The 16,669-nt window shown below is 44.4% G+C and overlaps 1 protein-coding gene and 1 long non-coding RNA gene across 2 annotated transcripts; one reads left to right on the top strand and one right to left on the bottom strand.

The window, feature by feature from the left end:
• The first annotated feature begins 1,775 nt into the window (after positions 1 to 1,775).
• LOC134195261 (uncharacterized) lies at positions 1,776 to 3,349 on the top strand. Its single transcript, XM_062664268.1, has 2 exons — positions 1,776 to 2,726; positions 3,339 to 3,349. Exons 1-2 carry the CDS (start codon positions 1,907 to 1,909, stop codon positions 3,347 to 3,349), a joined length of 831 nt encoding a protein of 276 aa, XP_062520252.1. The 5' UTR covers positions 1,776 to 1,906.
• Positions 3,350 to 6,005: 2,656 nt separating this feature from the next.
• On the bottom strand, positions 6,006 to 7,823 carry LOC134194971 (uncharacterized). Its single transcript, XR_009972271.1, has 2 exons — positions 6,281 to 7,823; positions 6,006 to 6,220 (listed from the first exon to the last, which is right to left on the bottom strand). It is a non-coding gene; the product is annotated as an uncharacterized LOC134194971 (long non-coding RNA).
• Positions 7,824 to 16,669: the final 8,846 nt, after the last annotated feature.

Here is a 16,669-nt window from a genome sequence, read left to right on the forward strand (position 1 = left end):
CAACAGTAAAATGGAAGATCAACAGTGTCCTGCTTTAGTAAATGCTAAACCTATGCCTGAACTGAAGGACAGTGCAAGTGCAAGCAATACTAGTGCAATATATGTTCCATCAGATACAGTTGCAAGCACTCAGATCGACAGAGCCTTCATTGAACATTATTTGCAATTTCAACTCTGCCAGTCTCGGATTGGTGGACGACGTGGCAGTTCAGCCTGCACTATTATGGCGATATTGATGTCGCACAGATTTCTTTGCAAATGACGAAAAACATCTCATGAAATGGGATATTCACTCCTGACAGACAGCTGTGACATTGTAATGTCCTGCCTTCAGCAGGGTAATTATATTAATGAGAGCTGTGGAATGAAGGGCCTTTTGCGTATTGACCAAAGGTCAATGTCTGTAGAGAACAAACTGCACATTAATTTGAAAAAGGAGTTCTTTGTAAATGAGGACTCTGAATGGAAAAAATTAATACTTGCTCCTATTGCGGCTGCAGAGGAGTCTCCAAATAGGCGAGCTGCCGGAGTTTTGGTGACTAGCCACTATTCAATTATGATGGGTGCGACATCAGAAAGACAAATCTATGTTATTGATAGTCATAGCCACAGCCCACATTATGGAGCATTAGTTGCTGTGTCTGGTTCATCTTCTGTTGATGCCATTACTAGATATCTATAAGACTACTTTTACAAACAGTATGAGTTGAGTGACACTATAACATTGCAAACTAGACGTGTTATACGTAAAAATTTTATTTTGGTCTTCTGTCATGGTAAAACCAGTGTATTGTTTAGTTAGCTATTGTGTAGTAGTACATCATCAACATTGCTAATTGCTTTACTAATATCGGTTTGTCATTTAAGAAAAAATTTAGTACGCATTTTAATTTAGCACATTTAGGAGTTGTACGAACAATACGAAAATAGAATGCATACAAAAATTTGTGGATTTACAGTAATAATAAACATCAGAATACTGAAAACAGATTGTTTAAATCTTAAGTCAAGTGATATTACATACTCTACGTTTTGCGCATGGTTCATGTTCCCTATTAACGAGGAGACGTTCCCTTGTTTGCCATCTGTGTGCGACGTTTTCTCGTCTGTATGGCGTTGAGAATGTGTGATGTTTCCCGCTCATCTGTAACGACGCGTCGGCCTATAGATTTGCTGCGTGCTCATTGGGTTAAACTGAAGGATCATATACGGGCAAATCACGTTCCTGGCCAAATTTTTTGAGAAAGAAATTATATCAGTAAGGGATTGAGAGAAAATAGAGGGAAAAGTGCGTGGCAGTAGAAGGGAGGGAGCTGTTGACTACTTACCTTGACCCCGAGTTCTGCTTCCCGTTCCTCTCGAGCACTTTCACTGCTGTCTGTACCTGTTGACCGGCCTGAGAGGAAGGCTAGCGCTCACGAGGGGGGAGAAAAACCCACGTCATGAAACCTCACGCGCGCTAAAGGCTGGTGTTTGGGGAGCCCGGGCTACCCAGACCGAACTCTGTCCCAAACAGCGGACAACTTCCAGAGTTGATTCCGTCGCATCCAAGCACCACCTCTCTCTCTCTGTATATATATATATATATATATATATATATATATATATATATATATATATATATATATGGAGTTGCTTGAGCCTCTGTAAGCTGAATCATATCATCAGAACTGTTCCTGGCTGCAGGATTGACGAAGTGTTGTTACGTTTTGACAGAGGGCTTCATCATAGCTTGGAGTCTTTGTCCTCTTCCTCTATCTCCGATTTGCCATGGAGACAGGCTACACTTCCTACTCGTTTAGGTGGTCTCGGTCTACGTGAGGCTCACAGATCTTCCTCTGCAGCCTTTGTCGGTAGTTGCAACTCCTCTCGGACTTTGTCTCTCCGCCTGCTCTTCACTCCTTCAATGCCATTTTCTCCACCTGATGGGTCAGATAGTATGTCTCCTACTTCCGTTTTCCCTGGCGAATTGGAATGTCGGCAGTGTTTGGCGGATCTTTTACCACCTAATAGTACGGCGCTATCTGTTAATTCCACGCAACATTCAATTCAACGAGCTTTAGATGACGCTTTGAAATCCAGCGTTAGGTCGTCTCTTTGTAGTTTGCGAGAACAAGCGCGTTTTAATGCTGTCACATTTTCTCATGTGGGGGCTTGGTTGAGGGCAATCCCTAACCCAAATCTCAGCCTGGCCATGTCCCCGCGTGAATTCGTGACTGCTTTGCGTTTGCGCTTAGGAGTTCCAGTGTTTTCACCTCCCCCACGTTCAATTCGCTGTGTCTGTGGCCATATTTTAGATGTCTTTGGTGACCACGCACTTGGCTGTAGCAGCTCTCTGCGAATCAGACGACATGACGCCTTATGTGACACCGTCTATCACTGGTTGCTTGTGGATAATTCTGGGGTACGAAGAGAGCAGCGGTGTTCTTCTCAATCCATGGACAGACCAGGTGATGTTTTTCATCCCGACTTCTCTAACGGAAAGGCTGCTTATTTTGATATCTCAGTGCGAAATTCATTTTCTCCCTCACATGTCATCAATGCAGCTGTAAAGGCTGGTGCTGCAGCTCAAGCTGGGGAAATGGAGAAAGACGAACGCCACGACTCAAATGTTTCCTCATATGGTTGCTTGTTCTATCCTTTGGTTGTTGAGTCATATGGAGTCTGGTCAGAACATAGTCTTGAACTGCTGAAGTCTATTGCCAAGAAGTCTACTCTGTCTACAGGTCACAGTTTCAGCCGAGCTATTACTAACCTTCATGAACAACTGTCTGTGAAACTGTGGCAATACAACTCTCGCATGATAACTGAACATATAGATGTTTTGTCTGTAGCAAGTGTTTGTAGTGGTGTTTTTCAGTAGTGTTCCGTCCATTGGGCGGTTATAAATATATATATATATATATATATATATATATATATATATATAAAAATATATATATATATATATACATGTATATATATATATATATATATATATATATATATATATATGCATATAAACAGGCACCTTAAAGTTCCAGAGCCTTGTCTCAGCCGCTTTTAAGCACTCGGGCGCCCGCTTACTGCGCGTTGATGCTGCTTGCCCGCGTAAGCGACGCCTTTTGTGTTTCGCTTTTCTCAACCAGTCACCTATTAGCGTAACCGGCAACGATACCTGCCTTAAGTAACGGATACGCTGCTGCACGCAACCTGCTTGGTGACACACACTACTTCCTGTTCACGCTATCCGTATCTATGTGAACATTCAAGCAAACAAGAAGCAACAAGTGTTCTAGCCCGCGTGCCTCTAGAGTCACGCTCGTGTCACCGGTGCATTGTTGTGCTGTTTGCGGTAGCCAACGTCTGAGAAAATTGTGCCAGCTCCCTCGCGTCTCTTCTTATGTAGCGTTGGTAGGCATCGCTGCTCCAGCGACCCAAAAATCCGAATAACTGAGTCTTCCCAGCCCTCTGGCTGCAGCCATAGTCGCCGCTCCAATGCGAAAACTGTGGCCAGAGTACAACTCGCAGTTAAAACCGAGGACCGACAAAGACTCCCGAAGGTGCGACACTAAGCGCTGGCGTGACAGGGGAGAGCCGTCGCTGAAGATAAAGAGAGGCCCCTGTGACGATCCCCTTCTTGCTAAGTTCGCCAACAGCGCCGAGACTGGACAAAACTCATTATCTGATTTTCCCAGGGAAATCATAACGCTTCGTCTAAATGGATCTATCTTCGATTTCTTGATGGCCACCCGGACCACCTGAGGGCTTCCCTTGAGTCCACTGACACGTCCGCTGGAGGCAGGTGACATTATGTGTCAGTGTTTCATTGAGTCGACCGCAGAAAACCAAAGAAACCGAGACAACAGGTCACCCACAGCATTACCACATTGTAAGTCATACCTGATGCGGACCAATGGCGACGCAGCGCGCAAAAGATGTCCGCCGGTACTGGCAGCCGACGGCGTACCGCCCGCTCACCCCGAATTCTTGATGCTCCGCGAAGCACGTCGACAAGCCTTGGAGAGAGTACGTGCAAGTGTCGCCGAGCCTCCTACAAACTAGGAGACGGCGTACGGCAGAGAGATACCCTTTGATGGTGCTGTAAGCCAGGTGACACGTTTCAAGGTACGCTGCGAAGCGACAAAGCGTCTCCTCGGATACCGCATACAGAGAAGCCCCCCAACGCTCGACAGAAGTCTAAGAAACGGCGTTGACCGCTTCTGTAGGCCTTAGCAGTGCTGGTGGAGATGCCTGCTTCAAACAGTCGAGAAACTGCGTTCTCCAGCTGAACGTCTAGTCCCCTGTGTTGTCTTTTAAAAGCGCTATCCAGCCCTCCGGCACCTGGCAAGCCACCATCGACAGCTGCGGACACACATCAAACATCGCAGAGATTAGGTTGCGTGAAATAGCGTCCGACACTATGTTCTCTGTTCCCAGAATGTGCTCGGCGGTGAACGTAAACTGGAGCTCGGCGGCCACAAAATGCACTAGCCGAATGAGACGCATTACCTGCTGATGCCGGCAGCATCCTGAGCGCAGTGCGGACCCTACCGTGCTGTTGTCCACCTTAAACAGAAAGTGCTTGCTTGTTCGGCTGCGTCCCCAACAGACTGCCGCTAAGACTACGGGATAGTTTCTTTTGCCGCTATGCCCAAACGCTCTGTACCCGGTCCCCACTTCAATTGAAGCCACCGCTGCTGCCAAACCGCGCTGCAGCGCCAGCCGCCTGAAGCGTCTGACTCCAAGCACACTGTTTGACGCACCTTGCGTAGGGCCGACAACAAGTCGATACCGTTCCACCGACTGGCAAACGCTGACCACCACGATATGTCTGAAAGTGCATCTTTGTTCAAGCGAACAAAATGATGGAGCGCCTTAAGAACCTTGGACAACTCGGTTAGACGGCGAAGAAATGCTCGTCCCGGTTTGACCACCGCACAAGCATGGTGAAGACTGTCGATCAGAGACAAGATTTCCCTCTTGGTCCCTCCCCGACGAGTCGACAAATTCAACTGTACGTCCCGCAAGCGCGCAAGCTTCTCTGATGGCAGACGAAGCTGCATGTGCACGGTGTCCATTTCAATTCCCAAGAACGTCAATACTGTACTCGGCCCTAAGTCTTATGCTTTGCTACGGGCACACCCAGATCCCGACACGTGGTAAGGGCAGATGACAGGTTTTGTGCGCACTTCCCGGAATCGGCTGCCCCGCAAAAGAGAAAATCGTCCAGATAATGTATGGGGACGAGACGCCCCTACGGAACATCATCCAAAGAAGTTCATCTGCCACCGCTAAAACAATCTGGGTGCCGACCGAAGCCCGACTGGCAGGGCTGCATCCAGGCTCACCAACCCTCGCAAGCGCATACCATGCTAATGGCAGTCGTCCGGGTGTATCGGAATTAGCCGGTAAACGCTCTGGATGTCCATCTTTGCCATTAGCGTTCCTCGCCCCAACGCTCAGATCCGCGTCGCCGCATCGTCGACCCGTGAGAACGACAACGAACAGAGATGTGGATTGGCTAGAAATACGTACAACATCACAGGAAATAAAATCTGTGTCATCACATGCATGATGACGCATGGACTGTTGAGTCATCATCTGTGTGTAATCATCCACATTATGATTACGTCTGATTTGCACCCCTAGATACTACGATACTACGATAGATACATAGATACTACGCATGCTCCTATTGACATCGAACTTTAGCAATAATTTACCTTGTGAAATTATAATACGTTACTACGCATGCTTAGCTAACACATAATTTGCATTTTGTATATTTAGGTATTATGCCACTATTGCACGTGACTGATCGTAATTAGTTGCATACCGGACAGATTGCAATCTCACTAATCTCATGCGCTACAGATAGCGATCTACTGAGGTATTCTGGCGCACACCTTTTTATTGGCTTCATACTGATACGTATACATTAGACTAAATGCATGCACATCTTATGTCATCACTCTAGAGAGCAAGTCAATTTCAACTGAAGAACCTTGTGCGTGCACCTTCTGTTGTTTGCCTTTGCTTTCCCTTGCAGCTTTTAGCTGTCTAATTTGGCGCATTCTTTTTTGCTGCTGGCCATCTTCATCATTAGACCTAGGCGGAGGCGACACATCAGCATGCTTCATAGGCGACATCTCCAGCCGCTGCTTCGCAAGATCTAGAGTTGTAGTGTGTTTGCTTCCTGCTGCTGCGAAAACTTCCTTTTCCGCTGGTTTCGCTTTCTCTGAAAATCAAATATTTGATTAATTAATCTACCGGCGCATAGAGCAACGTACTCCCTTACCAAGGTTCGCGTATGTGTTTTCGACTGATGTTGTCGCTCACGTCTTTTCTCAACAGAAGATTTCATCTTCCTCCACTACGCCTGTTGTTTAGGCATGTCGCAACTGGGGTCTCCAGTGCTGCGACATTAGAGTTACTGCTTGAGCTTGCCAGCCGAGCTTTTGACTGTTCGCCTGCACCTGGCAAGTCATCACCGTCATTTCCACCTGTTGACTCTTTTGACGAAATAGCCAGCAGCTGCTGCGCCTTGCTAACAAGTTGAGCTCGTATGTCAGGTGAAAGTTCCGACCAAGAGGTGTCTGTAAAGGAGAGATTATTGACGTGAACGTCAAAAAGGTCAGCCGTGTCATTCTATGAGATAGACGCGGTGTAAACAAGATGACTATACGAATCTTCTCATAAGACTTAATAGTTGTGTATTCAGCATAACCTGGACAACTGATTCTTGCTGGATTGACACTTCCTGGCTCCAGTAGACGGTGACTGCACCAAGCTGCTTTGTTGATTCTCCAGTTGTTCCACCCTGTTGACAACTTTCTCTAAGGTTTTCGTCATTCCTTTCACGTCTTCACTAATCTTCTCCATTTGTTCCCGGGTATCACACATAAATGTCCTCAACTAATCAAACAGCTCCATTCTACTGGTGATGAACAGAACGCTAGTAACGAAGCCAACTATAGCAAATGAAACTAACAAGTGAACTGACAGTATGTATGTATCTGAGACTTCGACTGATAAGTTTGGTTACTGCAATATGTTATTTGCTTGCCTGTACACCGAATCTAGACGCTGTGAGTGATTGCGTGACGTGTGGACGGTTTACCAATTGCCAGCTATGTCTTGCAGACGTCATATGTCATTAAACGTGCCTTTAGGTTGAGAAGTTGGTGCTATACGGTCACACCTCAGTGGCAGATCTAGGGTAGGGGTTGTGGGGGTTGCAACCCTCCTTTTGTTAGCCTTGGAGTTCCGCTCGCGCTGGGCAGTCTGGGATTCCGAACCTATTCTTTGCGATGGCAGACTAAGACCACCTTTCTTTCTCAATATTTGAATAATAAATCATATCTTTTGTAGAGTGTGTTTAGAACTAATGGTACTCATTTTAAATTTGCTCCTACGTACAGAAGAGAGTGTAGTTGGTATCATCAGTCTGTGACTGCAGGTTCACGTGACCAGCTTACTACTTATGCGCAGTTTTCTCCATCCTGTATCTACAGAATCCGTGATTCCGGCATTGCAGCTTTCATGATACCTGCTTTGTTCAAAAGGTAAGTAGGACTCGTTACACTCGCGGATGGTTTTCTCGTAGAACTAGTGATCTAAACAGTGACAGACTCAGCAGACCGCTAGTACTTATTAGGCGCGTAGGACTGAAAGCATCAAACATTGTTACAGCTGAAGGGGCAACGCTACGCAATATACTTTCTGTTTACTTATTAGCTACACTTGGCCAAAATCAAACTTCGAAATCAAAATCAAAATCAAATAGTAAACTGGCACGTGTCCCTCCGGCGCCTATGCAAGTTTCTATGCCTATGCTTATAGGTAAGCTACGCATTGACCTGTCTTCACGTGTGTTCCAACAAAGCCTGCGTATGTACCTGGTCAGAGTAAGACTCAGTCACAGTGAGTCTGAATCGGTGGTTAAAAGCTGTGTTACACTGTAATGCTGTCGTGCAGTTCACTCTCTGAATAGCGCGCCAACAATTTAAGAATTTGCATGACAATATCTTATAATATCTTGTGTTAATCAATAAATTGTCCAGCTGTGTTTAACTGGTAAGAGTTCTTGAGAGGCAAGACAAGAATAGTTTGCCTGCAAAATTGCAATGTTTGAATCAGGAGAATTCAGACAAGGACCATCCGTCAGAGTCAAGCCTTTCTGTCTTGCATCCAAGCCGCAAGAAGGTTTTCAGCGGGTGTGGCAAGAAATGTACATGTCGCTGCTCCTTCTAGTGATACGGGGGGGGGGGGGGGGGAATGATTGATCTATGATTCCGGATCATATAAAGAATGCGCACCACCGCTCTAAAACGCGCCAAATAGGTGGTGCAAAGCGTGCTCAGCCACGTGTTGATTCTATTAATATAAAATACCCGTATACTCTCTTTATCGGTCACGATTTAGGTTCTGTCCCACCATTAACGTTGCAGGTGGCGCAATAAATGCAGGTCGCTTACATAAACCAACAGAACAGGAGTGGCTACGGCTAATTTGCAGAGAGTAGACTTCCCTTCTTGCGTACGCTAGTTACCTGCCTTGTTCGCGGGAAAATTATGGCGGTCGCTGATATTTACGCAAGAGTGCATGGAGTTTGCTTTGGTCCTGATCCACAGCGTGATGTCATCGATTTCATGCAGCGTCGAGGACTTATTTCAAGGCAAGAAGAATGCAACAACTGTCATGGTGTGGCCATGGCAATAAAATCGTTTAAAAGATGCAAGGACGGTTACATTTGGCGATGTCCTGAAAAAAACTGCAGAATGCAACGGTAATTATTAAGTATGCAAAATGTGGTAGCCTAAAACATTATATTACTCTAAACAGAAATTCTTCATTATATATATATATATATATATTAGTTCAGTTCGACGTGATTCATTTTTTCAACAATCAAATGTTCCTTTGGCAACTTGGTTACTTGTAATCTACCACTGGTGTTTTGAGACACCTGTGTCTCAAATGAAGGATGTTTGTAAAGTATCTCTAGTCACTGGAATCCAGATGTACCAGTACCTAAGAGATGTGTGCTCGTGGAAACTCCAACAAAATGTTATTAGACTTGGTGGCATTGGTCCAGTTCAGTCCAACATTGTTGAAATAGACGAATCCTGTTTTTCCCACAAACCGAAGGTAATTGCATTGAACATTACACTGTTGACTGTTAAGAGTTATCCTGTGAAATTATACAGCATCACAGAGGAAGAGCACCACGTGACCCAGTGTGGGTTTTTGGAATTGTTGATGTAACACAGCAGCCAGCACTGGGTTACATGGAAATAGTTCCAAGAAGAGATGCTGCGACACTTCTACCGATCGTAGCACAACACGTCCTGCCTGGCACAATAGTACATTCTGACGAATGGAGAGCGTACAATCGGATTAACACACTCCCCCTGGTGGCAGCTCACAGGACAGTTAACCACTCTTTACATTTTGTGGACCCTGGCACTGGAGTACACACTCAACATATTGAATCATATTGGAATCGAGTGAAAACAAAACTGAAAAAAATGAAAGGGTGCCATCGCCATATGCTGCCGTCATATTTGCATCAATTCATGTGGCGGGAGCGTCATGGCGTGACTCACGCGGCAGCCTTTGCCGCCATCACGTTGGATATCAGCCAGTGGTATCCAGTACCCTAGCTAGCTGTCTCTCAACTTCTTCTAGCGTTGCAGTTTAACCTAAACAGTTGTGTTGTAATAGTAAGTTCAACTTGTCTTATAACAGTAGTAGGTAATTACGTAAAAAGCTGACAAACCTTGTTCTTTTTTTGCAAATGTGTAGTTACCCGGATGGAATTAATATTAATTGATAGAGGGTTGGGTTGCAGCTTCGTTGTTGTTGAAAGAAAGCCTAGACGCTGCATGAAAAAATCGATGACATCACAGTGTGGATCGGGACCAAAGCAGACTTCAGGCACTGTTACGTAAATTTCAGCGGCCGCCATAATTTTCCCGCGAACAAGGCAGGTAACTAGCGTACGCAAGAAGGGAAGTCTACTCTCTGCAAATTAGCCGTAGCCACTCCTGTTCTGTTGGTTTATGTAAGCGACCTGCATTTATTGCGCCACCTGCAACGTTAATGGTGAGACAGAACCTAAATCGTGACTGATAAAGAGAGTATACGGGTATTTTATATTAATAGAATCAACACGTGGCTGAGCACGCTTTGCACCACCTATTTGGCGCGTTTTAGAGCGGTGGTGCGCATTCTTTATATGATCCATGATTCCTTGTAAAGGCCTCAAGTGGTTCTATGCTCCACTTGAGAAGGCTAGCTGAAGAGTTGCCTGACAGCAAGAAGATGCAGTTTCTTCACTCACAATGGAAACCTTCTCCTTCTTTCTGCCTTCGCTCTCATCAAGTGACAAAGAATAAGAATAGCTGGACCGTCAGTTTTCAGCACTCATGATTGGAGAAGTTCCCCTGGATGGTGTACAGCAAACTCCTTGATGAAGGAATCTGTAAGTTCTGCATACTCTTTCCTGAGCAGCCAGGTAGAGGAGGAGGCGCTAGGGATGCAAAGCCTGGCGTTTTATCCCTATTGCCTTACCCTGGACAGTGTACAAAAGCTCTCGGAAAGAACGGTGTCCTTGTTGGCCACGCAGGGAGTGACTGACATGCATCATGGTGCAGCTCTACGTGCAGACCTTTTCAGGTTGAATTCTGAAAATCACTCAGCCAGAGTAGATTCTCGAATAATGTTAAAGGAAGTTGATCAACAAGAGGAAAACAAAACAGTTCTCAGGGAGAGTGTTAGTGCTGTTGATTTTCTAGCTAAGCAAGGCCTTAGTAACCTCTTTGAGGCCATCGTGACGACAAGAAGATTTTTCTAATAAAGATGTCAACCGAGGTAACTTCATCGCCACACTACGTTTTCTATCCCAAAACGCCACCGTCCTTTAAAGACATCTTCTTTAGGGCCCGAAAAATGCTCGGTATACCAGCAAGACTATTCAGAACGAAATCTTGAATATCTACGCTTTCAAAATCAGGGAACGTCTGACAAAACCAGTCAGAGAAAATAGTTTACCGTTCACAATTAGAGCTGATGAATTGAACGATCCTCATGCCAACTAGGAAATTCTTGAAGTCCGTTTTGAGATTTGTTGACTTGTCCGCTCCAGAAGATCTTCATATACAGGAATGCTTTGTCAGTTTCTTGTCCTTACCCAATATCTGTGGACAGGCTTATGATGGAGCGTACGTGATGTCATCCAGAATTAGTGGTGTACAAGCCAAGATCAAAGACAAGTCTCCATAGGCCCTGTATACGCACTGCTATTGTCATTGCCTTAGCTTGTCTATAGATGCCTCTTGTAAAGTGAAAGATGTAAAAAACGTCATTGGGGTCATCAATGAATGTTTCCTTTCCTTGGAACACAGACCGAAGAGGCAGCGCATGTTTGAGCTAACAGTAAGTACTGTATGTACTTGCCGGAATCAGCTCACACTAAACTTTAGGGACTCCGTAAGACGCGTTGGACAAAGCGTCATACGTACTTCGACGTCTTTCTAGAAATGTATGAAGCCGTTGTCACCTTCTTAGACACTATTTTGTCCCCTCGAGATTATCCAGACTTAGAATCAGAATCTACTGATGAAAGTTGGAATTGGGATAGAGACACTAAAGTTAAAGCACAAGGTTTTAAAGCTGCATTGTGTTCATTTCGAACGGTTGCAGTACTTACAATACCTAAGACGATTCTTGATGAAATGAGAGATCTGGCAGCGAAACTACAGAATCGTGACCAAGATATCTTTGTTGCGTATGGAATGGTTCACTCAGTAACTGAAAGAATTGAGGTAACAAGGCAAGATATAGACAACCGCTTTGACTTGTCGTATCAAGACATTCTGCGACTCGCAGACAGTATTGGATCCGTTGAATCTGTTCCAAGATAAACGAACTTACAGCGTAACCGAAGCAATACACCTAGTCAGAGCCCGATTGAGCACTACAAATCATCTGTTGCGATACCCCTCCTAGACTCCCTGCTTCTGCAGCTGCGAGAACGATTTATTGGTGATCAAGATAATATCCAAGCATTGTTGTGTCTAGTGCCTACCCTTTTAGTTCGTTTTGATGTTGACCCGATGGAAAGAGTAGATAGAATGTCGCACTAGCAAACCGATCTTCCATTCCCGAAGTCTCTAAGAAGTGAAGTGAGAAGGTGACAGTCAGTATGGCAAGGCAAATATTAGAAAATGCAAGAAAGAAGAAAAAGAGAGCATGAGTCCAGAAGGTCATACCCAACATTCCTTCTCCTGGCTTTCGGAGCCTGTGACTATCAGGTGTATTCAAATGTTCATCGTCTGTTATTGATAGCATGTACACTGCCTATTACAAGTGCAGAAGCGGAGAAGTCATTGTCTCTACTGAGAGAGACTGAAGCCTTATGCAAGAGTTACAATGGCAGAAGAGCGATTTGCCGACCCTAGCAGTTATCGCCATACTTTACAAAGAGCGGGTACCAGTAGACGAAGTTTGTCATGCTTTTGTACAAAATCGTTCACGGAGATTGTTCCTTCCGTCTTTGTTTGAAAGAGATATAACTGATTAATAATTAACTTAACGTAAATGTAGTAGTAGTATAGGCTCAATGCTGCAGTTAGATTATGTTAAACAGTTTTGATGACTTGGTGTTTATAGTTTATTGCATGCATGACACATGCATGCTACAGACATGTTGCCATAGTTGTTGCCATTTACTTTAGCTAAGTTCTATGTAAGCTATTATTTGCAATTCTGACAATATAAGCGTAATAACTGAAGTGGGCGTGCTCTATCCAAACCTGCAACCTCTCTTTTGAAAAATACTGGATCCGCGCCTGAACCTGCTTAGCATCTGGAAACAATCGTTTACTGACAGAGTAACAAACGCGTCGTGTATACTATCACATAACTATCCCTGATAATAGACAGGTGTTTGACCGGGCACAACCTTCTTCTCAGCTAATGCACGTTTATAATCACAAATGGCGTCTGCAAGACATAGCCGCTAATTAGTGTTTGCTCAAAACATGTCAATGTATCTGTAACGTATCTTCAACCGCTTTCAAAGAGTTCCTCCTCTAGCTTAGATCGACATGCACGCACAGGTAGAGTTCTAATTAGTTGTCTATCCGGCGGCCTACCTCATGGAGAAGAAATCGAAGTCTAGGAAAAAGAATTCTAGGGACTGTGAACATCAATTGCAGTTTAGGGGTATCTATCTGTTCTAGACCTACTGTACAGCTGTGTGTGAAATGTGTCGTATAATAAATGCGTCAAAATCGCGATCGCTGTTTTCAAATTTGTACGAGTATAATACTCGCCAATAGGGCCAGAAACTGATGTCGGTTTTCTAGTCGAGACTTCCCAGTCGACGGAGGTTGCAGCTGCAGACAAGAAAGAGATCAGCCAGCGCCAGATGTTCGTGATCGTGAGTACAGTCCCGACAGCGGATACCCATGCAAACGAAGTCGTGAAGACTGCGACAACTCGTATGAAGACGACAAAGCTATTGTAAGATCGGTTGTTTTACGTGTTACATAATTATAACATATCTAGAAGTTTCTCGCATGCTTCTATGGTAGTGTGCAGTGATGGCCGGAACGCTTGGAGGGACGAGGGACTGGAAAAACTGTGACTACTGTGGCGTCAAAGCGTCTGCTCTAGTGTACTGCGCGATGTGTGGACGCCTCCAGAAAAGGACTGTCGCACAGGACCTAAACTCCGAGAAGACGGTCACCGCTGTTGACTGCGTCAATCGCATCAGGACGTCATAGTCACTGCCTTATTCAAACTGAAGAACAAGTAGTGTGTATAGGTATAGTAGTTGTGTTGTAACCATGTCTGTAATACAAACATTTGTTTGGATGTAGTGTCAGTTTCTAATGACTACCATTCAATGAAAATGTGTTGACATAACACGCGTTAATTGCTATAATCGTTAGATGAGTAATCGTCGATTATTATGTGCGTATAGCCTCGCCCACTGGGTGGTTTTATGTGGCTGGTAAACCCATTGCTCCGCCTACTGAGTGGGTTTTGTGGTTATGGTTTGTGGTTTCAGTCTGAACTAACGACCCACTCTATTCTATTAATATAGTAGTTCCGTCGTCTCAGCTCTCAGTTTTAGCTGTGTGGCTTTCAGTAATCCTGAAAATGATATTGACATTGTAAACGTTGGATAAACTTCATAGGTAGGTTATATATCTAGATACATATTTATACACGTACATGTACATGTACACACAGTAACTTCTATGCTGTAGCTTCCGAATTAATGCTCCATACTAAACACGTGCGCTTACTAAATTCTTAAAGGTTGACTAGCAAGTTCATTATTATGTCTTCCAAGGCAAAGTGAGATCAAGTACTCTGTACTTGTTTCAGCTGTCACGGCAAAGAAGTTTCCCGTAGGACACGAGCATACCACAAACACCGTCCACGTTTTGATGAACAAGCATCTGGAGTTGATGTATTGGAAGATGACACAGTCGATGAAGTTCCAGGAGATGTGGATTCGAGCTACAACTGTGACAGCGACTCGGACCTCAGAGCACAGGAAAAGGATGACTGTGACAACCAACTGGTACGTGATCCAGTAGCTCATGATGATCATATGCATGATATTGATGAAGAACCTGACACTGCTGTTGATCAACAACCTGATCAGTTTGATGCGGAGGTGCAACCACTGTGTCAAATAAGTCTCTTTCTGTCAGTTCATCAAGAGACAGCAACTGATCCAGTAATTACCAGTTCTCCTACATCACAATGTGAGAGCTTCAGACCTCTAGAAGCTACCAATCATCATAACAGAGATCCCTTGGAGTACTTGGTCAGGTGGTTCACAGTATTATTCACTCGCCTTTCCATTGTTTCAATCTCACCTATTCAGCTGTCAATGCAATACTAGCACACCTGCATCTTGTTTCGACTATTGTTAGCCCTCATTGTGCTCAACTTCTGCCACACACTATCAGTTGAACACGGGTCAGTATGTTCACTATTTGACAAAGAAGAAATGTATGCTGTGTGTCCACACTGCAATGCCACCACCCTAGTGGATGAGTCATCAATGGAAAGAAACAGACAAATCTGTGTGCAAATCTTTTCGCTGTTAGAAAGCGGTGCAACACACATCTGTGACAAGAGACACAACTGTCACATGCATAGTAAAGTTAGTACCACACAAGTCTTAGAGTTCTTCCTCCTTCTTCTTGGCTTCAGCATTTCATGAAAAGTAAGAAGTTCTGCAACATTTTGCAGCAACGATTCAGTAAAACTGCTCCACAGGCAGGTACCATGGAGGACACCTGGGATGGTGATCTGTGGAAAGAAAATTGGAACGACAGCACTGGGAAGCTGTAACTATCAGACTTACAACTTTGCCTTGTTGCTTGGGGTTGACTGGTTTAAACAATTCAAACACAGTGAATATTAATTTGGTGGAACCATGATGTCAATACTTAACTTGCGCAGAGAGAACCGAATGATCCACAAAATGGACTATACTTGTTGGCCTAATTCCTGGACCATCTGAGCTATCAATTCCTTTCCTAAGCCTATTGTTAATGATTTGCTGTTGGTATGGAATGGTGTAAAAATGGAAAACAAGAATGGCCAACAAGTAAATGTCAGGGCTATGCTGTTGCTCTGTCAGCAAATTTACCTGCGGCAAGAAAGGTGACACAAAGCAAACAAGGGTGCTATGTATGCTTTTATGAAGCAACAAGAGAAAGATAGATACGAGAGAATTCAGACAATTAACTGGTAAAATGAGCTATCTGACCGAGACCCTCGGTGAGCCACGAAGTAAAGATCAGACAAGGCTGCAAGGTCAACAATACCTTCAAGCACTAGACAAATCTAAAGCTCAAGCCACACAGGTAGCCAAAGCAAATGGGGAAAAATAATCAGAACTTCTACGTCTGCCGTACTACGATCCCATCAGAATGAGTCCTGTTGACCCCATGCATGGGTTCTTTCTGAACATGATTAAACATGAGAGTCAGTTGCAGCTGGAGAACATAGAGACAAGTGGGATGACTGCCAGGAATGTTGAGATATTTGTAGACAGGATAAAAAGATTGCAAGTACCGTATGACATAGGTCGCTTGCCTGTAAATATTGCAGATCCCAAATGGTCTCTTTCTGGGTGGCGGGCAATACAATGGCTGAATTCAGAGCTCTGCAGTTGATGTCGACATGGCGTCTTACAACCGCAGCGTTACGAAAATTGAGCGAGAGTGGAAATCGAAAAGCCCAGACAAGAAGACTATCAAAAGTCTTCTAGGCTTGACCTTTGTTCGCCGCAGGCAGTGGATTCAACAAGAAGCTAAATCAGAAAAGAAAATAATGGATAAGTTCCCTCCGCTAAAATCCAAGCCACATGTGAGTCTAAACGTATAGCTGCATGCAGGTGACTATTTGTTCAACTTGGTTTTGTTTGATCCTATATGTATAGCTAGCTGATGAGTTTGAAAGAATTGCTGGAGAGAGTATAATCCAAGCCATCATCAATCGATGGCATAAGTTACTACAAAGTCTGGGATATGACAGTTCCAATATCAAGGATGAGATAACAGCTTTTGGTATATTGGAGAAAGCAGTGCAGCCTTACCGGACAAAGAAAGAAGTGCGATCTTCACTGATCACATGGATGTCTGTAACC

This window comes from Corticium candelabrum, chromosome 19, assembly GCF_963422355.1.
Source record: "Corticium candelabrum chromosome 19, ooCorCand1.1, whole genome shotgun sequence".
NCBI classification, from domain to species: Eukaryota; Metazoa; Porifera; class Homoscleromorpha; order Homosclerophorida; family Plakinidae; genus Corticium; species Corticium candelabrum.

Bases quoted from the DNA above. Each gene is read 5' to 3' on its own strand.
- LOC134195261 (XM_062664268.1), top strand. From the start codon at position 1,907: ATGCCATTTTCTCCACCTGATGGGTCAGATAGTATGTCTCCTACTTCC.